The sequence below is a fragment of the Lepidochelys kempii genome, chromosome 6 (genome assembly GCF_965140285.1).
Source record: "Lepidochelys kempii isolate rLepKem1 chromosome 6, rLepKem1.hap1, whole genome shotgun sequence".
Lineage (NCBI taxonomy): Eukaryota > Metazoa > Chordata > Testudines > Cheloniidae > Lepidochelys > Lepidochelys kempii.
Window position 1 is genome coordinate 35,767,164 of NC_136385.1, and position 24,772 is coordinate 35,791,935.

At 37.3% G+C, this 24,772-nt stretch overlaps 1 protein-coding gene and 1 non-coding gene across 8 annotated transcripts in view; both read left to right on the top strand.

The window, feature by feature from the left end:
- The window catches only part of IPO7 (importin 7), a 47,608-nt gene that overhangs the window by 18,001 nt on the left and 4,835 nt on the right, over positions 1-24,772 (top strand). For 3 of the 7 annotated variants that reach the window (XM_073347535.2, XM_073347534.2, XM_073347536.2), the window contains 21 exons: positions 267-425; positions 2,307-2,463; positions 3,318-3,407; positions 3,882-3,976; positions 4,080-4,164; positions 10,208-10,342; positions 11,202-11,301; positions 12,495-12,571; positions 12,999-13,115; positions 14,082-14,171; positions 14,691-14,856; positions 15,439-15,599; positions 16,554-16,682; positions 18,446-18,512; positions 18,593-18,718; positions 19,026-19,123; positions 20,584-20,679; positions 21,735-21,955; positions 22,063-22,268; positions 23,285-23,491; positions 23,896-24,012. In XM_073347535.2, the coding sequence (XP_073203636.1) occupies positions 267-425; positions 2,307-2,463; positions 3,318-3,407; positions 3,882-3,976; positions 4,080-4,164; positions 10,208-10,342; positions 11,202-11,301; positions 12,495-12,571; positions 12,999-13,115; positions 14,082-14,171; positions 14,691-14,856; positions 15,439-15,599; positions 16,554-16,682; positions 18,446-18,512; positions 18,593-18,718; positions 19,026-19,123; positions 20,584-20,679; positions 21,735-21,955; positions 22,063-22,268; positions 23,285-23,491; positions 23,896-24,012 (2,699 nt within the window). Of the gene's footprint in view, positions 1-266; positions 426-2,306; positions 2,464-3,317; positions 3,408-3,881; positions 3,977-4,079; positions 4,165-10,207; positions 10,343-11,201; positions 11,302-12,494; positions 12,572-12,998; positions 13,116-14,081; positions 14,172-14,690; positions 14,857-15,438; positions 15,600-16,553; positions 16,683-18,445; positions 18,513-18,592; positions 18,719-19,025; positions 19,124-20,583; positions 20,680-21,734; positions 21,956-22,033; positions 22,269-23,255; positions 23,492-23,895; positions 24,013-24,772 lie in introns of those variants that run through there. The other 4 variants (XM_073347538.2, XM_073347537.2, XM_073347539.2 and 1 more) reach the window with 4 other exon arrangements.
- On the top strand, positions 14,362-14,543 carry LOC140913951 (small nucleolar RNA SNORA23). The gene has a single exon (XR_012159714.1). It is a non-coding gene; the product is annotated as a small nucleolar RNA SNORA23 (small nucleolar RNA).

The window sequence follows — 24,772 nt, forward strand, 5'->3', positions numbered from 1 at the left end:
TTATTTGTGTAACATCTTTTGTACTTGGAGAAGAATGGATTCCTAAATTATTATAACCCTTTTACAAAATTTCAGAAGATAGTAAATGCTAAGCAGAAGGGAAATAAAAGACCAGATTAGACTCCTCTGTGTGTAAACAAGACTTCCGAACTACATGTTAAGTTTTATTTGTTCAACCAAAAATGAGCTATTTCATCACCACAAAAAAACCTCTTAAAATAATGAAGGTAGTTATTTGTTTAACCATGTGTGTGTTTGATTTGCAGAGTACAGCTTACTACTTGCATTCACCATATTATCAAGCATGATTACCCTAACCGCTGGACTGCAGTTGTGGAGAAAATTGGTTTTTATCTTCAGTCTGATAACAGTGCTTGCTGGCTTGGAATTCTCCTTTGTCTTTATCAACTCGTGAAAAACTATGAGTGAGTTTTCCCCAAACAAAAAACATAGAAAGTTTATCCATTTGTAGCAATATATTTTCTGTAAGTTTTATATATACTTCTGAATATGTGCTGGAGGTTAATGTATAAAATATTGAATTGCATGTTGCACTGAACACTGATAATTGGAGGTAATTTAATATAAATCTCTGAATTCAATAACAAGTCTTGGTAATATTTCACCATCTGGAGATAGTAGCTCATGTTGTCTTTCCTAATTAGTTCCATAAACGCAGTACATAACCATCTTTCTTCATATTAAAACTTTGATATCAGAATACTAGGGTTTCTTTAAAGCAGTCGCTTTCTGAGTTGAAGATGGGCATGATTGCACAAGTCTTAGTGATAGGGGAAAGAGTGTCCAGGGGATAAAAGCATGGCTTTGTCAGGAACAACATGAGAAATAATGTTTGTTAGACATCTAGACAATTTGTAATCTAGATATTGTGTTACATGTGAAAAATATATAACAGTTGCAAAGTCCAAAAATTCAAAAGTTATGAAATGCGAGAATTAAGGTTGTCTGTGCAATCTTACTTTGGGCCCCTTGTGCGTATGCATTGTCCATTCTCTCATAGGAAGTCTGTAGCAGAGCCACAGCTAAAATCCTATTCTCTAGCTCCCAATCTAGTGCCTTACATGCTTAATTTGTTTGTGAACATCTGATGTTTGGCTATAAACCAGGTGTATCTAAGTGTAAATTCAGTCCATGCAATTGTATGTGTTAAATTTGAAATCTGTCCCTCAATGTGTAGTGTTATGGCTTAACAATAGTAGGCAGTGATCCTTCACATCATCGGGTGTTAAGTAGCTGCCCCCGGACCACTTCCTACCAGCCTCCTTTTCCCCACAGATTAAATCAAAGAATCTCATATAAAGTCACTGACCTGCACGGTTAGTCATCTGCCTTTTCTTTGTAGGTGTGCTCAGGCAACGAGTTTCTGGGCAACACTGCCCCCAGAGTTCAGCGCCACTGGTCTCCTCCCTCTGAGCTGCTCTGCTTCCCCTTTTACATGCTGCCTGCAGCTTGTTCAGGCATCACAGGTGTGGTTGGGTGGAGCTGCGTAAGCCCACAGCTGCTCCTAACCACTTGCTATCCCGTGTGGTGTTTGTACACCCCATCACTGTGGAGAATTTTGATGTTTTGAATTTTGATTTTGTTTCACTTTGGAACAAAATGCAAAAAAATTTGAAATACTCCATGAAAGGGAATAGAGCCCTGGCTCCAGGTAAGTCCTCCTGGCTGGCTACCCTAGATCCATAGGCCGTGGAAGCACCAGGCAATCAAGGAGCTTCAAGCCTGGAAGCCCAGGCTCTCAACAACTCAGTGGAGTTGGGTAGACGAGATTACAGGAAACAACTTCCTCCATTGATGTGGTTCTATCAGAATCAAACAGAATCCACAGAATATTTCAATTTTGGCAAATTCCAGTGAAAAAGTGTTTTGCTGGATATTTTCTGACCATCTTTACTTGTAACTTTCTTGTCTATAAAATTATGGGTTTTGCTCACTGTTTTCTTGCTACTGTGACCTTGTTTTACCATAGAAAATTGTGTGGCATGTATGTGATGTGGCATTCAAAGTGAGTGAGTTAGCAGGAGAACATTACGGTAGTGTTGAATGATAGTAAAATAATGGAAGCTAAGTTGTTTTTTAACTTCATTTGGGTTTGGCTCTGTGCTGGGATAGCGCTTTTTATATGACCCCATGAGTGCCATAGTAAGATATAACTCAGTTTTTAAAATCTATCCTTAGGAGCCGCAGTGGCCTATGTGCCTCTCTTCTGTGCAGGCACAACTTACTTTTCATATCAATAAAGTTAGTTGTAAGATCTTTGTAAAGCATTTTATTCTTACCTAAAGGTACAAGAAACCAGAGGAGCGGAGTCCCTTGATAGCAGCAATGCAGCACTTCCTGCCTGTTCTGAAAGATCGTTTCATTCAGCTTCTGTCTGATCCATCTGATCAGTCTGTCCTCATCCAGAAACAGATCTTCAAAATCTTCTATGCTCTTGTTCAGGTGAAAGCAAATTTTCTGTATTCTTGAGCAAAGGTTTAATCTAAAGGTTTACTTCCTCCTTCTCTCTCTCGCTCTCTCTTCCACTTCCCCCCCAAATATATTACACTCTCTAGGTACTAATGTATTCGAAACAACATTACCAATTCTGTTTCATTTGAGTCATTTTTCACCAATGCTCAACTGTGGTGTGAGTAACAAGCTTTTGGTATGATTCTGTATACCATAACACCAATAATATAGATTTTTTTTTTTTTTAGTTTAAAATTGGGTTACACATTTTTTGAGTCTACCATCTTTGAACTCTCTGGAACCTGCCAGTGCCACTCCTGATTAAGTCAGAGTGGTTATGAGAGAACGAGCCATTTTATAACACTAGAAACAACCATTTATCTTTTATAGTGTTACTATATTGAGCTTATCTAACCAGAAGGAAACTGGACTAACATGCTGTTCAGAGCATTATTCTAATATTAGGTTGGGTGGTCTTGCAATGAAATTTAAAACCAGATTTACCAATCAGTCTATTGTACTTTAAGCAAAGCAAAAAATTGTCTCTAATTCAGAAAGATATAATAACTTAAATATGGTGAAATCATCTTCTATAGCAAAATTCTAAATAAGGCAGAATTGAAAGGAAGCAGAATGTTTTTGAGGATGTAGAATAGGCTGCAAAAGATCTCTAACACCATCCAATATCACACTCACTTCTTTGCTCGCCGCTCATGGTACTCAAGTGTAGAGCAGATGTTTAGGAAGATTTTGGTAGATGAGCATTCAAACATATATAATTCAAGCAGTTGATCGGGTTGTTTTAAATGGCTTTATACTGAACCTATTTTATGCTTTTTAAATAGTATACGTTACCTCTGGAGCTGATAAATCAGCAGAACCTGACAGAATGGATAGAAATTCTAAAAACGGTTGTGGACAGAGATGTACCTGCTGTAAGTACTTTTTTTATGTGTATGTTTTTCTTTCGGCTTGCAAATTGGCTTCTGAATTTGATTTCCTGTATTTAAAAGTTGGTTAAAAATGTTAACAGTATTGTTTTCTTTATTCTTACTACAAGACATCTTCTAAATGTGTGGCAGGACAAATAAGATTTTGTAAGGTTAATATGGTGGTTTTAAACAGAGACTAAATGGAGAAAGTTTAAAATATTACCCTTTCTTTATAGACAAAACAGCAACTTGTAAGTTGTATTGTAACTATGTTGGCTTTTTACAAAGGAAAGTTGTATTTGAACATTTATACATTACCTTTTTATTGTGGGCTTTTTTTAATTCATATTTTTAGATCTGATATTTCTGTTGATCTGGAAGCGTGTTTACATAGCTAATAGTGCAAAAAGAAAAGCAATTAAAAAAAAAAAAAGACATTTCAGCAATATTCAACAAATTTAATCTTTCTTCCTAAAGGAAACTCTTCAAGTTGATGAAGATGATAGACCAGAATTGCCTTGGTGGAAATCCAAGAAATGGGCTTTGCACATCTTGGCTAGACTTTTTGAGAGGTAGTTGTTCTTCCCGTGCCGTCAAATTGAAAAAAACCTAACTTCTAATATGAAATTCAGCAAAATATTTCTTCATACTTGAATTTTTCACTTTTAATTCTAGGTATGGAAGCCCTGGTAATGTTTCCAAGGAGTACAATGAATTTGCTGAAGTGTTCCTAAAGGCATTTGCTGTTGGTGTCCAACAGGTAAGAAATGCTTGAACCTGGGGTATTAGAGTAACTGTGACACTTAGCAATAATTTTTTCCTTCCCCCATCTTTTCGAAGGATATGACTCTTTTCAAAACATTTTGCATTAACCTGATGCTATCAGGGAATATGCAGGAAATACTTACACTTAGTTATCAACTGAAACAATCTAGTGTTCACTTCTTAAGAAATATCGTATGTTGCTTGTGTAATCTGTTGAAGTACACTGTACCGCAGTTAGGCCCATGACACTGACTTGGGCTTAGGCTAAAGGGGTGTTTAATTGCAGTGAAGATGTTCAGGCTCAGGCTGCAGCCCAAGTTCTGGGACCCTCCCAACTGACAGGGTCCTAGAGCCTCAGCTCTCAGGACTGAGCAGGGGCACTGGATTTATGGCTTATTACAACATAAATGCCAATACATAAATCCATGGTATGACCACACTTGAATACTCATGAAGTTCTGCAGAGGTGTTAACAGTCCACAACCTTCAGTGGTCCCATACAGTATGTGCTAACTATTTATGCTAAACAGGCTGTTGCACCTTGCATTCTGCTATGATGCTCCAAGTACCTTTCCCAGAACTGAAAAAGAGCTCTGTGTGGCTTGAAATCTCTCTCATCAACAAAGGTTGGTCCAGTAAAAGATACTACCTCACCTACCTTCTCTCAATATTCAGTGCAGTTTAGAAAGGCAAGATTTAATTCTCTCCCTAAAGTGGATTTGGCAGTAACTCCTTATAGAGGTGCTAATGTGCTATCTGAAGGTAAATACGACCTAAGGAGCCAAGTACCAAGATTGTCCATCCTAAGGAGGAGTTATGAAGCCTGGATGGCTCCCCCCCTGCCCGATAATTTTAGTCTAGGCAGTTGATTGCATGGAAAAATGTCTTCAAAAGTTACAAGTTGATACTGTTAGGTAGAGAATATTTTTTCAGGTGCACTTCTTAGACTTGCCTAGAATCACAGTTTCTCTGTCTGTGATTGTGTTATCCAGGAAACAACTATGGTTCAGGTCTTTAAAGGAAAATTCTTGAGGGGCAGGATTTTTGAACTCATAGAAACCTCTCCTCTCTCTACAATATGAAGTTACATAGAAATGGAGTTATTTTGATCAGATTCTCAGGAAGGACACACATTTTGGAAGATGGTGTATGCGTGCGCGCACGTGTGTGTGTGTGTGTGTGTATATATACATAAAAATAGGAAAGTCCAGAATATACTATTCCAACAGATTGTTTGCAGACATCAAACCCAACACGTGACACGGAACCCACGCTATTCAAAACTCTGACTTTTTGCACAGCGGTGGAGGTCAGCCTTAGGCATGTGCGCAAGGAAATTGATCCCTCAACTGCATGGTGGAAAAAATTCTTATAACATTTCTTTAATTGCAAAATCAAAAGACCCTCTGAAACACAAGAAAATAATAAGCAATTTCTGACGCATGAGGACAGGCTCAAGAGTTCCACTGACACTCTGTCGTGCACTCTGTTTTTATCAAAGAGAAATGGGGAGTAAATACACACTGTGGGATTACAAATTGTTCAAGTGCAGATTTGGCACAAAATCACTGAAGGTGTTCTTGGTGACTGTAGGCTTGCTCCTTCCTTCGTTGAAGAGCCATCTCCTATATTTCTGTTTGGGTTACAAAATATCACTGATTGCCAATATGAGGCTCCCTTGGTCATATCTCCATGAATTTTCAGAAGGGTCCTAATTACTGTTTGAAAGGAGTAGAGTACATGTCTGCTCCTCCCATTACTATCTCCTGATGGGTTTCCCAGAAGAAAGAAGGGATCTCTCAAAACAAATGATAAATGGGAAGAATCATATAGCTCCAGCACCAAGGATCCATTATCTGGATGTGATCATAGACCCAGGATTTTATTTGAATAGTAATCTGAAGGTTATCCACCACTAAATTTTTGGACACGTCATGTCACTCTGACTGCTTGGTGAAGCTATTAGTTGTACTAATTTCATACAGAAATGAAGTTTCTGCACTCTTCCTTCTTCTAAACAGCTTAAACAGCACAGTGAATGTACAGCAAGTGGTAAGAGATTATCTTACCACGAGGGTGGCGGGGAACAAAACATAACTTCTTCCAGAAAATGCTGAACTGGGAAGACTTGAAACAGATCACTTACCTGGGGAGTACATTCCAGAACCCACGTAGCACAGGACAAGTGGTCTGATAAGTCTATCAGCTGGCTGATGCTGAGACCAATTTGATTAGCTTTGGAAAGTATGATAAGTAATGTCAAAAGCAAACAGGTTTTCAATAATGCCATTGGTGTCATTTGAGCTGTCAAGGTTGAACCATCTGTATTGAAATGGGCAGAGCAGAATATAACTTTTATCCTACCACATTTGGTATCAAAGAACAAATGAACACCAGAGCCAATTGATTATGTTATGCTGAAATAAAGTGGGGAAGTGGAGCTCCTGTAACTAGGAAATTCAGGAACTTGGTTACAGATGTTAACATCCAAGAAAAAGAAAACTAATAATCTTTTCCAGAAGTAGATCTGGATGAACTTTCTTAAACCTGGCCAAAAAAAACATTTATACACATTATGTGCATTCCCACGTCTAACAAAAATAATCTAGAACATTTGGGAGGGACAAAATCAATTACTTGGAATTATCTTCACTGTCTGAGACACCTGTGAATCTTGGACTGCTCCGCTGATGAATTAGGGGTGAGTCCAATGATAATACTCAAATAGGCATAGTCTTACTGTTAGGAGGGTGAGGAAAGAGGTGATCAAGAGTATTCGCACAGTATTCTGGCTCATAGAAAATCTTCACAATTTATTGTATTTTATTGTTCAAATTCAAACATTGAGGGAATAACAAAGGAATTACTATAAAGATGTGAAACTAAGTAATATCCGAGAATTGTACTGGATGGCCTTTCCCTCAACTTAAAAAACAAACAAACACTCTTGTCCAGGTTTCAGCTATTGCTCATTTGATAAGAGCAGCAAGGGAAAGCTGATTTCTTATTCATATGTACCAGCTTCAAGGAATCCTCAGAGATACTGTTATCCAACACAGAACTTAAACTGGTTTAACAAGAAATCATCTTATATTCTAATCACTGCAACCATATCTCTTTACGCATGTATGTGCTCATGCATAGCACACAGTGTAATTATGATGGAATTCCAATTTTGATTTTATTCCCCTATTTCGGTTGCTGGTAATTTAAATTTAATTTGAACTAAAAATGTTCAAGCTTGATCTCGGACCAAAGGTGAAGTTTTGTGGAGAGTTTGAGTAAAATATATTCAGCTGCTTCTGAGTTCTGGATGTGTGTTTGAGTTATAAGGTTTATTTTAAAAAAATTTTCTCCATATACTGTGTACTCATAACTCAAATGGCTGCATTGACTTACTATATTCCTTAGATTTAAATATCTACAAAACAAACCAAGTTCAAATCAAGTGTAAAGGAAATTGTTTCAATAGTTTTAAGTATTTAAAGGGGGAAACTTTATCAAGTAGTAAACATATAAGTTGTTTGATCAATTTAAATTTTTGAAAAGGCTGTGTACATGAGCCCATAGTTAGAGATGACAGAATTTAATAGCTAGATAAAGGAACTTACTATCAGTACTGATAATCTTTAAGGGAATTCAATGCAAAATTGTATAATTTAATGCTAACTAATGCTAAAAAAACCTAAGCTCTCTGAAATCAGGAAATGCGGAAGGTTGAAAGTTTTAACACTGGTCCCTTATGCTTTGCCTTCTATAGTATGGTCTCTTGATATCTACTCATTGTCAAATACAATATATAATACAAACTGGAATTTCTGATGCAACCTTACATGCAGGAAATAACATTACAGGATATGTACTCTTGACTTGGCTTATATCTCAACAATTTATTTATGTTGTTTAGCCTTTAGTTGTGCTCAAAGTCGGTAGTTTGGAATATATTTTAGAATACTACAAAAGTAGAATGATTTTGAACATTGGAGCCTATTTCACATTCATAGGTTAAATATCACTAAGCATAAAATATCTTTAACTACTGAAGTGATTTCCTTCCCCTTCTTCCCCCCCCAACTTGGCTTGTTTTGTAGCTTTTTACATTAGGCCTTAAAAATCAAGTCAATTCTGAATGTGTACTGTAACTTACTGTATATATAAGGCTGTATAAGACATTCCAACTCTATTGTTTAATTAACAGATTTAGTAAAAAGACTGTATTTTAAGGCATAACAGAGCTTAGAGAATCTGTTTCTTAAATACTTTATTTCTCAGTCTTGATGCAGAAATGTTAGGTTTTTTCCATGGAATATATTTTTAACCATCATCGTAGTCATCTTAATGACTGTAACTTTTCCAAGGAATATTTCTTAAATTAAAACAATTGAATTTCAACACTTTCAAGAAAATGATGGTATCAGATCAAAGTTTCATCCATAAAACAAACTTCATCTTCTGTGAGTCTCAAGACTCAATTTCATATCCTGTATCTCTTCATTTAGCTTACAAGAGGGTAAACAGCAGTTTTGATACAAATAAGGATTGCTTTTCTGACATCCCATGTGTGCCATTATAAAACCTAGGGTGTTTAAAGTCTTTGTGCTATGCCACTCTACTTTCTAAGGCAATGTATAAGCCATCTATAGTGGGATGGGTAAAATTCTGCATCTCCAAGTCTGCTAAGGTAATGAATGGGCTTTCAAACACCTTAATAGATCAGAGCCCAATCAATTTCAGTGAAGGCTAATACATAGGCAAAAATCATGAAACAATTTAGAAAGTAGTGATGTCCATCGTGAATATGTGGATAGATCCCTAGTTAAACTCCTCTGACAGTCTAAGGCAACTTTGTAATCTCATGTATAGATTTTTTTTTTTTAAACTGAATTATTTTTCAAAATAATTGGATCTCGTCTTCATCCATATTTCACTACTGGTAAGGTTTCGGAGGATTGATAGATGTGAATGACATTTTCCCAGTGGATACTTTTCTTTTAATCAGTTTTTCAGTCTTATCAAAGAGACAAAACATCAACTAAGCATAGAGACTGAATTTGACTTCTCCCTTTAGTCCCACCAGTTGCTTCTTTCAGAACAATTGTGGTATTACAGGCTTGGGCTGAGCTGCAGGGAAATTTTGCAGGATGTTGGTCCCCAGACTCGTCCAATCACTTGGAGATTAAATACCAATAATTAATGCAGTGGATCCAAGTTCTGGTTTGCAGTCAGCCCTTGGCTTGACAGAATTTAAATTGCTAGACTTACCTGGAAGAGCCCTATCCCCTTAGAAAAATAGGGCCAGGAGGCATACGAGAAGGAAAATGGAGCCAGCCCTCTACCCTCTCTGTTGCATGTTGTGTTTTGAATTAAGGGTTTTATTATACATGTATGTTATATGAGGTGACTGATACACCTCCATAATGCCATATTAAATTCAAACATGAAGCAGCAAACAGCTGGAAGGCCCCAGCCAAGGAGGCTAAGCAGTTTGGCAGGCCAAGCAGTGCAGCAGCTGGGTCTGCAAAAAGAATTGCAAGATGAATGTCAGTGGTGCTCATTAACTTCCTTATCTGAGGGGAGAAAGGACCCATCATCCTGTGTTGTGGTGGTGGGTAGAGTTAGCATGAGTCACTGTTACCCAGACAGTTCTGAGGCCCATCTTCTCTCCTTTCCCAGGAGGCATTTTCTGATGGTGGAGTGTGGAGAACTTGCACTATTGCTGCATGAGCCATACCTGTTTGGTTAAATAAAGGACTGCAGTCTCCAGGGCTGTCAGTCCACCATCTCTCATGAACACTATAAAAATTACCTGAGCAAATTAACTAAACTTGTGTTGAAGAATTGGACGTGGCACAGACCAGAGGAACCCGTCATATGTTAACTTAGACTAGTCAACACTATTGTAGTGTAGTAAAAATCTGTTTACATTTGCAAGACTGTGAGGGGCTTTTTGCGGGCGGTCCTGCGGATTAAATGGCTTCTTGGTTACTGGTAAGGTGTTCAGATTTCTAGAAGCTGTTAATGAGACTTGATTTTCACAGGTGTTGCTGAAGGTGCTGTATCAGTACAAGGAAAAGCAGTACATGGCTCCTAGAGTTCTTCAGCAAACACTGAACTACATCAATCAAGGAGTGTCACATGCTGTGACCTGGAAGAATCTGAAGCCCCATATTCAAGTAAAACATTTTCTGGGAATAGCATCTAAATAAACAAATTACTATGTATAAGTCAGTTTGTTTATAAACTCTCTATCCCTACTAGAATTTAAGGTGTATGAGCTTGTATTATAAATTGTTTATTGAGCTTTCAGGTCTGCTCTGGGGAAGCACATCTTGTTACATTAACATAGTTGAAATATTCATTTTCTCTGAATGAAACAAAAACATTTGCAATATTTAGGCCCCAGTCCTGCAAAGACTTCTACTTTAGGCTTGTGAATAGTCCCATTGATTTCAAGCATGTGTCTTTGCAGGATTGCAGCCCCACTAAAGGCTAAAACCCAGATTGGTTGATGCTCCTTATCGTGGACTTGGACGCTCTTTTAAAATGTAAAACATAGAGTGCATTTGTATTAGTATCATAATGACTTAATACAATGGTGTGAACTAAGACATCCAAATGGAAACGGCTTTAAATAAGCCCTCACAATATAAATAAGATCCCAAAACAGTCATGCAGTTTCATCAGCAGCCCTTTAGCATACTGAGCCTAATAGTTAAACTATTGTATTCTTAATGGATCAAGAATTGTACATACAATGCAACACCACACAAATTCAGAGTTAATGCCAGCAACAAAATTTATGCCACCTTTACCAGCTCAATACTCCATTACCCAAAGCAAACACAATGGCTTGCATTGCATTGCAGGTCGTCCTTTAATTGGAAGCAGTTGGCTTTTATCTGTTATGACCGTATAATCCATCCCATATCTAAAATTGATGTAAGAGAAAATTTTAAATTTTTTCAATAGAAGAAAGCAAATGATGATTGATTTAATAGGTTACGTCCTTTTTTTGTCACACTTTAATTGCAGGGAATTATCCAAGATGTTATATTTCCACTGATGTGCTATACAGATGCTGATGAGGAGCTGTGGCAAGAAGACCCATATGAATACATACGTATGAAGTTTGGTGAGAATTTTAAAATTTACATACACATTAAAAAATATAATGCCAAATGAAGCCAGTATTTTAAGAAGTGCATTGTGAAAATAGAGGTAACTAGGGTTTTTTGGTTTTTTTTGTTTTTGTTTAAGTGTAGTGCACTTTTCTTAAGTGAGGTAATAGATCAGTGCTTGTCAACATGGCTACAGATACCTTAAATGCAGCTATCTTGGTTCTCACTGTAGGTGAACAACGTGTGTGTGTGAACACAACATGTTTATATGGTGGCGCAATAACTTCTTCATAGCTGTAAAAGAGCTAAGTTTTAAAATTACAGAAGGTTGTTTAGATTGGCTAATGCTGTTTTTTGTTTTTCTTTAAAAATGCAGTTAAATTTAATAATTAAAAGCATGTATGGCTTATATACAGTAGCTACTTTTCAGATGCTGATCTTTACCATGTGCCAAAATTTCTTATTACAAGGTCCAGTAATGCTTTACACAAGGCATAATTCGAAATAGATGTACCCATATAGAGACTAATATAGCCATGGAAGTTTTGGGTGTTCTGTTCATTTTTATGATGTTTTCCACTGGCTCTTCATTGTCTTTTGAAGTGTTCTAAAAGTCTTTGTAGCCTGTTCAAGAGGGGTGTGAAAGTGAAGGAATTGGACCTTCATGAAGGCTTTTTGATACACTTAGGACTTTAGGCTGCCTAGGATCCCCATGGGATATTCTTTGCCCTATGGGCTAAACCCCAAAATGCAAACCATATGGCTATTGACAAGGGTTCTGAAAGCCTCTGAAGAAGGTTGAATAAGAAGAGAATTAAAGACCTAGTTTGTTTTCAGCTCTCCCAGTTTTGCCTCCTATTACAACTAAAAAATATTTTCCCAGTGTAATTAGTGTGTTAGATCTTTTGCAGATATAAGAGAAAGTCCTGGCCCCGGGGATCTTACAGTCGCAAAAATTTGACATCATGCTGACAAAGGGTGGAATGTTTCTGTGCCAGAAAACTCAAGTCCTGTCTCGTCTTGTCATTTCAAAGTTTAATTTTCTTATATGAGAGCTGCGTTGAAATGCTTGTAATATCAAGGCACAGCTGGGTGACACATGTCTGAATACTGTTGCTCTTATTTTACATTAGATCCTTAATTTATTTTAACATTATGAACTGCATTAATGGACAAAAATTTATAGACTATTAAATTTATTTAATAGATGTGTTTGAAGACTTCATTTCTCCTACAACTGCTGCTCAGACATTGTTGTTTACAGCATGTAGTAAAAGAAAAGAGGTAAGCTGTTTAAGGATTAGCTTTGGAGTAAACAAACCAAATAGTCTTATTTGATATTTTCTGCGCAACTTGCTGAGATATTTGAAACAAAAGATAAGAATCTATTAAGGTGGTTGTAAATCTTCCTGCTTAATACATAGGAACCATAATGTCACAATAATCCAATTGTTTTCTAGAAGTTTTTTTTGGTACTCATCTGTTGGTATGAATTTACTTCTTGAGGCTGGATAGCCATATTTGCTAATACACCCAGGAGTCATAAATCAACATGGTGTTTTAGTGATGGCAAAAAGCAATGCCTAAACCCAGTCTTTTGAAGAAAAAATGAAATACATTTTAACAATGAGAGTATTTTAGAGACCTGACAATGGTATTTTAGAAGACTGACTGAACTATTTTTACTAACACAAAGCCCTTATCAAACTAGGTCCTGCAGAAGACCATGGGCTTTTGTTATCAGATCCTCACAGAGCCAAATGCTGATCCCCGTAAGAAAGATGGTGCTCTACATATGATTGGTTCCTTGGCTGAAATTCTCCTAAAAGTAAGTACTGATTTCTAGTGGGTTTTCTGGTTCTGTTTCCTTCTCCTTTTCTACCCATCCCCTCTACACCCAACCCAGTATTGGAATAATCGAGATTAGCTCTCTAAATTTTGGTTTAGATGTCATGGTACAACTCTTCCATGGTGGAGCTTAATTATTTGGCTCTTGAACAGTTGCAGACTTCATTATACAAATCTCTTGCAAGAAGCTAGACTTCAGAAACATACACATATAGTTCTGGTGTATTGACAACAAAGGAATGTGGATAACTGAATGACTCTCTGACAACATTCATTATAAATTATTTCATGAGACTTATTTTAGGTTCTTGGAACTGCTGTGCTGCCCTTTGATAAGCAGTAAATTGCTACATAGGTTCTTCAGTTCCACTTGATGATCAAATTCCTGGTTGTTCATGTCAGAAAATTTGTTTGATCAGAGAGAGCCTACTGATTTAGGCTTCATTTTCTTGTATAAAACTAGTTGTGTAACAGGTTTAGCAACCTTGTTTGCTTACGGTAGCAGAGGATGACGTGGAAGAAGCTGATTTCTCTTAATTTGGTTTTAACTGATCCATCTTTTGAGGTGGTTGCCCTTTCGTCCTTGTCATAGGTAGTTTATCTTCGGTGTAAAATAGAGATAGAAACTGCAAAATAAAGAAGCCTTAGTGAGCCAAAGATAAGAGATTGTTTGTTTAAAAAAAATACTGCACCATGAATCATTGCTCTTAATTGGTCTTGTTGGTTGTGATAGTGAATAGATAGCAAACCATGCCACAAAGTGACAGACGGGCTAAGAAGGGTAAAAAGTCTGTTTTTTCTTTTGTGGTATGTTGAGACATCACACTGTCTCCTTATTTACACTTTTATGTATAAAATAAGATTAACAATAACTCAATTTTTTTCTCCCGCTTCTGGCTTTTATTTAAAAATACCAACTGATGTAATTGCCTTAATATTCTTGCAGAAGAAGATATACAAAGATCAGATGGAGTACATGTTGCAGAATCATGTGTTCCCTCTCTTCAGCAGTGAGCTGGGCTATATGAGAGCACGGGTAAGAATGTATAAGGTTTACTTTTATTCACTTGTTGATCTACAATTGAATAGCTTACAGTTTTTACTGAATTGTATCTTGCTCTAAATGGACAAACTATTTGCATCCCTCCTATAATAAAGTAAATTCAAGTTTTAATCATAAGTGTTAGTTTCTTAAGATGTAGCAACATATAATTTTTTAAATGGCTGCAGTACTGTGTGCATAGTTTTTCCTCTGTGTCTGGTGGTATGGTCCATTTGCGTTTTGCATTTAGACCATACTGCTCACACAAAACCTGTGGCCAAAGATGAACTTGAGATCATAGTACTGGTCTAGTGATGTCTCAAAGACAAACCTACCACTGGCCAGCCTCCAAACTCTCAAACATCTTCATTTGTAAAAGTTCTTAGTATTTTAGTTAATAAATAACATCTGTAGTACTAATTAATTATTCATTATTTTCTTGGAGAACTGACAATCCACAAGTGTTGTTAAAATGACCACTTTCTGAAGTTGTTAGATGCATTTTTTTCACAGGCTTGCTGGGTCCTTCATTATTTCTGTGAAGTTAAATTTAAGAGTGACCAGAACCTCCAGACAGCCCTGGAACTCACAAGACGATGTCTGATTGATGATAGGGAAATGCCTGTGAAGGTGGAAGCTGCCATAGCACTTCAGGTTTTGATCAGTAATCAAGAGAAAGGTACACTTTTTTTTTTTGTTCAAGTTAGAGAAAACATCTCTGTAACATTTCTAAAGAAGACACAATTTAAGCAGAAAAAATATAATACACTATTTTCATGGGCTAAGCACTAATGTACTAGTATCGTAATTACCTTCTGGGAGATTCGTTTTATATTACCATTTCTATTCATGGTAATTTGCCAGCTGTAGTTAGAACAAGTGGAGTGCTTGACATAAGTAATTTTTGGACAAGGAAACTTCTGTTGTGGCTCAGCAAGCTTAGAAAGAAACATAACCTGTAACATATAATTGCTGTATTGCTGAATTCCCAGCTGCTATTTGGAGTCTTGTAATAGTTATTTGTTAACAGTTTTTTGCTGTATACAAAATTTAATATGAAGTGTTTCATAGTACTTTGTTGATACACTTTGTCTCTCTGTTGGCTTTAGTTGTGTAAAAAATATATGTAGGCTATTACATGTCAAATATTTCAGTAGTATTAAAGTGTGAATTTCTGGTTTTCTTAAACTGATACAAGGATTTTTATAACAAGAATGTAAGAATCAACATAATTGGTGTTTTATTTCTACTTACTTTGCAGCTAAGGAATATATTACACCATTCATTAGACCTGTAATGCAAGCTCTGCTTCATATTATAAGAGAGACTGAAAATGATGATCTTACCAATGTGATTCAGAAAATGATCTGTGAATATAGTGAAGAGGTTACTCCCATTGCAGTAGAAATGACCCAGCATTTGGTAAGCCTGTTTGGTCACTTTGCACGTGGGAAGTTTGTTCAACATGAGGGATTTTGTTCCTTATATTCAAGATGGTTTGTCATTTGCCAGCTGATTTTAGACCAGCCCATTTAAACCCGTTAATGCAGATGTTTCGCATACCTTGTGTTCAGAAGCTGCTGTGTTCTTAGCACAATAAGCAAATGTCTTCCATAGAGAAATAGTAATCCTGATTTTAGCCATGATAACCCTTCACAGCACACTTCAGAATCAGATTAGAGTAAAAAGTCTTACTGACCTCATTACTAAAGTTATTAAAACAGAAATTTAGAAGCAGTTTTTGGTAGTAAATTGTGGGTGCCAATAGTTAGATGTTTTAGGCTAAATTAGTTGCATCTGAAAATTTCCTGTTGTGTTCTTGGGACATCCACATAGCATAAGTTACCTGCAGTTTCATAAGTACAGAGGCCAGGTTGCTGCTGATCTCAAAATCAGGCCCTTTGTGTTTAGGTTTAATGGTTTATAATGAACTTCACTTTTCCGTTTCCTGTGAATTAGTAATATATGTACAGTAATCCACTTTAGCTATCTGGTACAAAACTACTAATTCTATTCTGTTTTTGAATCAGTCATCTCTGTTTTTGTAAACTGTTGAGTTAGCTCTGGGGTCTGTATTGTAAATGTTATTTCTTTATTTATAATTGCAAATCTACTTTATTCATATACAGATAAACCCTGATTATTCAAATGACTTTAGACAGAATTGAGAAATTTGGGATTTTGGAAAATGGGAATTTGGAAAAACAAAATTCTGATCTTGAGGGATATTTCAAATAGTTGGCATTCACCTGTACTGATTTTTTTAACACACGATATCTTAAAAGTTCAGTGTACAGAGTCTCAAACCAAGCGTACCTTCTTTAATTAAACTACTTGAGTGACACACTTACCTGGGATTTTACTGTTACTGTGCAGGCAATGACATTTAACCAAGTCATTCAGACTGGACCAGATGAAGAAGGCAGTGATGACAAAGCAGTGACAGCAATGGGAATTTTGAATACCATTGATACACTCCTCAGTGTAGTTGAAGATCACAAAGAGGTAAGGAAAAACTGTTTCAAAGCAATTAAGTACCCTAAGATGCTGGAAAATAGTTATTGTACATTGAATAAAAATCCAACAATATGCTTTCTGCCAATGTTTTAAAATCCTTTTAGTTAAAAATCTGTTAAGCTTATTTACACCTACACACACAGGTATAAAATCATAACTATGTTGCATGTACAATCTAGGAGCCATAACCATTTAAGATCTTGGACATTTTACACATTTCTGTAGCAGTCCAGATACTTGGATATAATTCTTGTGTACCAGCAAATAGAGGCAGTAACCACTAAAATTGAGTGATGTCATTTGTTCAGTTTGTCTGTAGCAAATGTAACAGTCTTGTCAGCTGTACTGACAAATGTCTGACTTGGTGCCGTCTACCCTTGGAGGAAAATAAATGCGTCAGTAATCAACTTACAATATTGTGTCCATTTCCTGCTGATGTATCAGTTTGCTGTCTGCCATGCAGCAAAGTATTGGAAAATCTGCATAAGGCCAAACTCAGTGTAGGGTTTTTTCTTTATTGACTTTGGCATGGTTGGCACTTAAAACTTACACCGGCATATCTGTCGGTCAAGGGTATGAAAAATATTCACCCCTGAAAGACATAGCTCTGCTGACCTAATCCCCATTCTAGACAGGGCTGACCTAGTTACCGCCTCTTGAGGAGGGGGATTACCTACGCTGATGGGCGAAGCCCTCCTGTCTGCGTTAGTAGTGTGCACTAAAGTGCTCCAGCTGTGCAGCTGTACTGCTGTGCCATTTTAAGTGTAGGCATTCCCTGACGTACCACAGTGGTGCAGCTGCATCTGTTCCACCCAGGTGTTTCTAGCATAGACATATCCTGCAGCTACACTAGGGGGCTCTGCTGGCATAACTCTGCCAGCATAGCCTCTGTAGTGCAGACACAGCCTTAGTCTGTGTTGTAAAATATTCCAGCAAAGATTGATGTAGCTACATTACTGAGTGTTATGCTACTACAGCTACTGACTTCTGACAAATGTTTTAATTCCATGGTGCCTAAACGGCTTGGTACTAAATATGTTCTTAAAGTTCCAGAGATCTTGGTTAAGGAAGCATACTAAGGGTATGCCTATACTGCAATTAAAAACACACAGCTTGTCCATGCCAGCTGACTTGGGTTTGGGATAAGAGGCTGTTTAATTGTGCTGTAGATGTTCGTGCTTGGACTGGAGCCTGGATCATGGGAGGGTCCCAGAGCTCAGGCTACAGCCTGAGCCCAAATGTCTATATAGCCATTAAAAATCCCTGAGCTAAGTCAGCTACCACAGGTGTCTAATTGCAGTGTAGATGTACCCTAAGACTTTTGTGTCAAAGCTCATAACGTGATGCTGCCATATAACAAACCAAGGGACGTTCTGGTTTCTTAACTAGTTTACTGTGGTGTTATATGTATTCATTTATTATTTTTTTAATGGGGACTAAAAATGTTACTCAAAAACTAAATTAAAATAAGAGTAACAGTAAGTATAAGCAAAAACATACCTAAATGAGATTCCTCCAAGATCCAAAGAAGAATGGTGTTCCAGGAAAAAGATGGCATTAAAGAGAGGCTAACAGATCTTTAGCTATAATGGTGCAGTTATAATACATGTGGTATTCAAGAGATACGTAATCTTGTAATGTTTGTTAGAAGGTGACGCTCTAGTAAAGGTACTTTACAGAATTTTATTTTAAAACTTATTTAAAACCAGTTTTTACATGTGCTTGAAACTCATTTAAACTTTCTCTTTCAGATTACGCAACAATTGGAAGGGATCTGTTTGCAAGTTATTGGAACAGTTTTACAGCAGCATGTTTTAGGTATGTGTCTCCTTGTTTGTGTCAGTTATTTGCCTGTCATTAGCATTAAATTTAGTGCTAAAGTGCTACTTCCATTTTAGAATTCTATGAAGAGATCTTTTCCTTGGCTCACAGTCTGACATGTCAGCAAGTCTCTGCACAGATGTGGCAGCTTTTGCCTCTTGTTTTTGAAGTTTTTCAGCAGGATGGCTTTGATTACTTTACAGGTAAGAAATCCTAATAAAAAATGTCTTAAGATTAGTGGGTTTGATATATTTGTGTTGCGGCATAAATGAAATAAATTTCGATTGCAATTTAACCAATGTTCAGAACAGAGTTATATTTGCTGTACGTTATTTTGACCAAAATAGTTTTGCTTAAGCCATCTATATAACCAGGTTTGTCAGGTGACATCCTACTATAGTAGCCAACACCATGTTTAACTAGCTTACAATAAGCCTGAAAGCTATGTATTAACAGCTAGTGTTGTAAAAAAATACACAGAACGGCTAATTGATTATTCTTATTTAATAGATATGATGCCTCTCTTGCATAATTATGTAACTGTCGATACAGACACGCTTCTGTCTGACACAAAATATCTTGAAATGATCTACAGTATGTGTAAAAAGGTAGGTAGACTCCTTCTGTCTAAAACTTACTGGCCTGTGTACAAAATGGAAAAAAATTTTTTGTAAAAATGTACTTCCTTTTACAACAATAGACTCTCAAACTGGAGACTTTTTTAAATTGTATCCTTCGGATATATGTTGTTTGGTATTTGCCGTGACTCTGCAAGGAACAGCAGCTGAAAAAAAGGAATTTACCAGGTCACTATCAGGGGTTTAGTTAAAGTAAACTCCCTCCTGCCCCCCAATAAGTTGTGCATCACATAAGAATATTAGAAATATGCACGGGCAATGGCTGGAGTCAGTCGTCATCGTCTTGTATTATTTGTATTACAACAGTGCCTAGAGTCCCATTTGAAATTGGAGCTTTATTATGCAAATATGTAGTAGGAGATTAAATCTAAATAGACAAGATAAATAACGTGGCAAGTGAAACAGGCACAGGGAGATGAAATTACTTGCCCAGGGCCACACGGCAGATTTGTGGTAGAGCTGGGGATAGAACCCTGGTCTCCTGGCTCCTGGTTCACCATCTTTTCCACTGGACTACACTGCCTCTCAACATTTTCTGTCCTTGGCATTTTAATCTTGTCAATATGTAGGGGTATATCGCATTCTTTGGAACCTTAGCCCTAGTTAGCCTAGGGAAATGCAAACCTTCTCAAATACAGTTCGTTTTCTCTTCAGGACTTGTGTATTGTATATGTGACTCTTGTTATCTGAACTCTGCACCAAGCTGCTCTTTAGATTGAAGTGCTAACATTATTTCCTTTGGTTGAGTCTATGATTGGAAGTGTTTGAATTTTGTTGTGAATAACTTATCTGAAGAGTTATAGCCCTTTCTGTGTTTGTGAATTATCTGCAAACAGGTTGATTTTTTCATCTGTTTATTTTGTAATTGAGTAGTTCTTGCAAACAAACCATCTTAATTATTTGTGACCTGGTCATTGTCAGTTCTTACTACTTGTTGTTTTCTATTAGTGCCATGTGGTTAGTCCTAGATTTTTATAGTATTTTCTGGTCCCTGGTTGGACAACAAAAATGTTATAAACAGGCTTTATAAAATTCTATGTGAATTGTTCAGATAACTATTCAGTGAATCTTTTGCACAAATAAACGTTTTCAAAATGGCTAGAAGCACTTCTTATGCACGTACTCCTATAAACTTGTATACATACTAAGATTCAACATTTTTGCAGCACAAGTAGATGGTTGTTAGCTGCAACCATTTTTTTTGCTCCACTTACATATCTCCAGTTATGATCCTGAAACTTTGTTGAAGTTTATTCCCTTTTGATTCTCTTCTTCACTGATGAAAGCTGGAAATGGCACTCTAGTTTTTATAGGACACTAGTATTTTAATAGAGATCTTAGTTGTAGATTAACTTCTCAGAGAAAAACAGAATATCGAAAACATCTTTTATCCATAAGCAGAAAACTAACAGTAGTCTACTGTTTTTCAGGTCCTTACCGGAGTTGCAGGAGAAGATGCAGAATGCCATGCAGCAAAGCTATTGGAAGTCATCATTTTACAGTGCAAAGGGCGTGGCATTGATCAGGTTAGTTACGTCTGCTTGCTATCTTAAAATCATGTGACAAAATCCACCATGTTTTAGTGAAACTAACAGTATCTGCTGAGATATCATACTGCAGTGCTAGGAGTATTATTAGGCAGCACTGGTAGAGCTAAAGAGCATACTTTGCCTCCAGAGGTAGAGTGCATCTGACAATCCAAAACACTTCCATGCATGAGGGAGCACAGTTTAAGAGCAGACTACCTCTTTTCGCTGTTGGATTAAATTCTGTAATGCACTTGAGTGCAAGGGAAAGATTTAATGGACCACATGGCAGCCCAGAATGAAGAAAGAGGGTGAAGCCCATAGCATCCCTTTTTGTACTGGCAAAAAAGCACCATCTGTAGGGACGCAATAATTTCTTCAGATTGTGTTTTAAAGAAAACTTAATCTGTGTTGAAATAATACTGCTAACCCTCTGCTTAGGGAAGCAGAGAAACTATTCTCACGCTTCTGCTGGATATCTTGAGTTACATCCTGTAATGCTGTTCTCCAGTATTAATAACTGACATTACTACAGTCAAAAGTCAAAGGTGTGTTGTTTTTTTTAACATGGGAAGTGACTAAGTCTGTTTTCTGGAGTTACTGATGTTCATATTCTATTTACACCAGCTAGTTTTTTAAAAAACAAGATTACAGAATTATTGGGGAATTAAACATACACTTAAATATCTTTAGCATGGCTCTCATGGGTAATATTACAAACCCAAGTACTACATATAGGTTTACTCACAGTTAATGATGTATTTCATTCATGTTGGCTTGACTTCTACCACCAATTTAACGCTGAGGTGTTAATATCCTTGCGTTACTTACTGTTTTATTTCATCTATGTGTATAATCTCAGGTATATTTGTGCACCAGACTGCTTATTCAGCAGTGTTATGTACCATTCTGCAACTGTACCTATGAAATACTGTTGTTAAAAGTTATATATCTAATTATTCCATGTTGTGTATATAATTAACTCTTGCTTTTGAGGGGGGAAGGATGTTAGAACCGTTATAAACTCAGTATTTTAATGGATCAATCTCTTCCAGTGTATACCTTTGTTTGTGGAAGCTGCATTAGAGAGATTGACCAGAGAGGTGAAAACAAGTGAACTGCGAACGATGTGCCTCCAGGTTGCCATAGCTGCTTTGTATTACAACCCTCATCTGTTATTAAATACCTTGGAAAATCTTCGTTTCCCCAATAACGTGGAGCCTGTCACTAATCACTTCATTACACAGTGGCTTAATGATGTAGACTGTTTCTTGGGGTAAGCTGCTCTCAGTTTGAAGACTGCCATGTGTAGTCTACCACCTATTTTCTATTTTTAGAAATTGGAAATAAGTAGATATAAAATGTTGTTGTTTTGAATTTTAGACTTCATGATAGAAAGATGTGTGTGCTGGGCTTGTGCGCTCTTATTGATCTGGAGCAAATACCACAGGTTTTAAATCAAGTTTCAGGACAGATCTTGCCAGCTTTTATCCTTTTATTTAATGGATTGAAAAGAGCATACGCTTGCCATGCAGAGCATGAAAATGACAGTGATGATGATGATGAAGCTGAAGAAGATGAGGAAACTGGTAAGGAAACCGAAACAGTACTGTTAAATTTCAATGTCCCCTCCATGTCCGACAGTCTCTAGAGCATGGGGACGGCCAGCCCCTTCCTGTAATTCCCCACAGTCCTCTACCTCCACAGATAAAGCTAGTGCTGGGGCTTTGGAGCTTCTTTTTAGCCCTTTTATGGATCAGTTTGGCAATTTTCCTGACTGGAGCAGAAGTAAACTTTTTTTACGGATGAGATTCCTGGGCTGCTTCTCTCCAGAGTTGTCTTGGGCCGGCTCTTTTTATGGACATCCCCTGATTCCCAGGGGGTTATTGCTGGGACAGACCTTTCCCCCTTGCATCTATTTGAACCATGAGTGAGGGGCACAGAAAGAGAGCTGTAGGTGGACCTCTTGTTCCTCCACACTCCAGCTGTGCTACAGAGTGTCCCATGTTCTGGTGCTTTGAATCTGTATCTGAAACAGCACCTTCCTGCCTGTTCTAGCATAATGTAACCTCCACCTCATCAGCTGTTTCCACTCTATCCAACAATCATCCTTTCCAATCTCTCTGATCAGTCTTCCTCCTCTTCAGATCTCTTCTTTGTTTTTCTGCATGAAGTTCAAACTTTTACAGAACTTTTGCCTGTGTCCACATCTATAGTCTCCATCACTTTCCACCTCTCCCCATGCTCCTGCCTGGACTTTTTAAATGCTAAATTCCTTGGGCTTAGGGACCATGTCTTGCTTAAATTTCTGAAGTGTCATGCAAAATTTTTCATATAAGTGTATTTATTAATAACTAGTTTCTTGTGGCAGCAACATGTTCCTTTCCTACTGCTCAGAAGATAAGGAAAGGGACCACAAAGGAAAGTGTGACACTGGTAGAGGTGGAGAGGAGTGGCCCCTTTTGTGTGACACCACATTTTTATTGATTCCATCACTGATCAGTATAACCGAAATCATACCTGAAGATAACAATTTGATTCTGAAGATAAAAATCTCATTGCTTTGTATGTAAAAGAGTCCTCTTCTGTGACATTCGCCTTACAGAGGAATTAGGGAGTGATGAAGATGATATTGATGAAGATGGACAAGAATACCTAGAGATTCTGGCAAAACAGGCAGGAGAAGACGGAGACGATGAGGACTGGGAAGAAGATGATGCTGAAGAGACTGCTCTGGAGGGCTATTCAACAATTATTGATGATGAAGACAACCCTGTTGATGAATATCAGATATTTAAAGCAATTTTTCAGAGTAAGAACTGTATTTCATCTGCTAGCTGACAGTTACATATTTTAATTCAATTTTAATTTGTTTTTGGAAAATTAAATGCATAATGGATTGTCGTTTAGTGACAAATTATTATTTTAGTTCCCTCCCTAGAGAGAGAAGTCAGTGTAGCTTCCCGGGTGGGAGAAGGGAAGGTTGAAAGCAGTTAGAGAGATTAACATTTTTTGAGGCATTTTCATTGCTTTTTAGAACACTTGTATCTGTTTCTGAAATACCACTTTTAAGATTTCTTGTATTCTTAGTATTGTCTCTTCCTAAGGGGAGACCAAGTCAAAATACAGGCTGCTTTCTGATTAAGGTGGCAGTGAGAAGAAGTTCTGAATGATGGAATATTCTAATGAGATGAATTGTCCTTTTTTTCTTTGTAGCAATTCAGAATCGTAACCCCGTTTGGTACCAAGCTTTGACACATGGTCTTAATGAAGAACAAAGAAAACAGTTACAGGACATAGCAACTCTAGCAGATCAAAGGCGGGCAGCCCACGGTACCTTCCCATTCATACTTTATGGCATTTATTATTTTTTACTGTTTAAAAGTTGATATGCTCAGTGCTTCACAAGACATGCAACATGGACATACCCTATCCAAAAAAACTTACATGTTAATAAGACATAGAGTGTGTGGGTTGCAGTGGGAAGCCCAAAGGAGAGAGGATAATTAGTGTGTTTTGAATAGTTCAGCATTAACTTACAGCTTAATGTTTTAGCTTTTGATAATGTAACACTGTCAATATTTCTGCTTAAAATTGTTTACTGAATAGTGATCTCTCTCGAAACATATATTGGAGGTGGTTCAGACTTGCCCACAAGGTTCTAAGCCCTTCTGTACTTCTGCCTGTTTCTGTGCCTCCAGTGATCCAAATAGAGTAATGTCTCTGTTCCCACCATTGTAGTCTTAACTTCTAAAGCTGATTGGGAGAGTAGGCAGCAATAAGCACAACTTCCATGGCTTTGCTCTCCAAACAGGGACCACCTGCCACGCTCCTTTGTTTTGTTTTTTGTCTCCTCCCCCATCACAATGGAGCAGGCAAACAGAACAAGCTGAAGACCATGAGGTACGCAAAATACAAGGAGACCTTCCAGGAGTTGGAGGAGCAAAGTTCTGCCACAGTTGTTCTCTGCTCATGTAATCTCACTCTGCTGGGTGACAGGCCTTGGTCTATGTGGCTTGTTTGGGTCTGTGGATGCTTCTCCTCCCCCATAAAGCAGAGACTCTTTTAGAGTCTCCTCTGCAAGTATGGATCA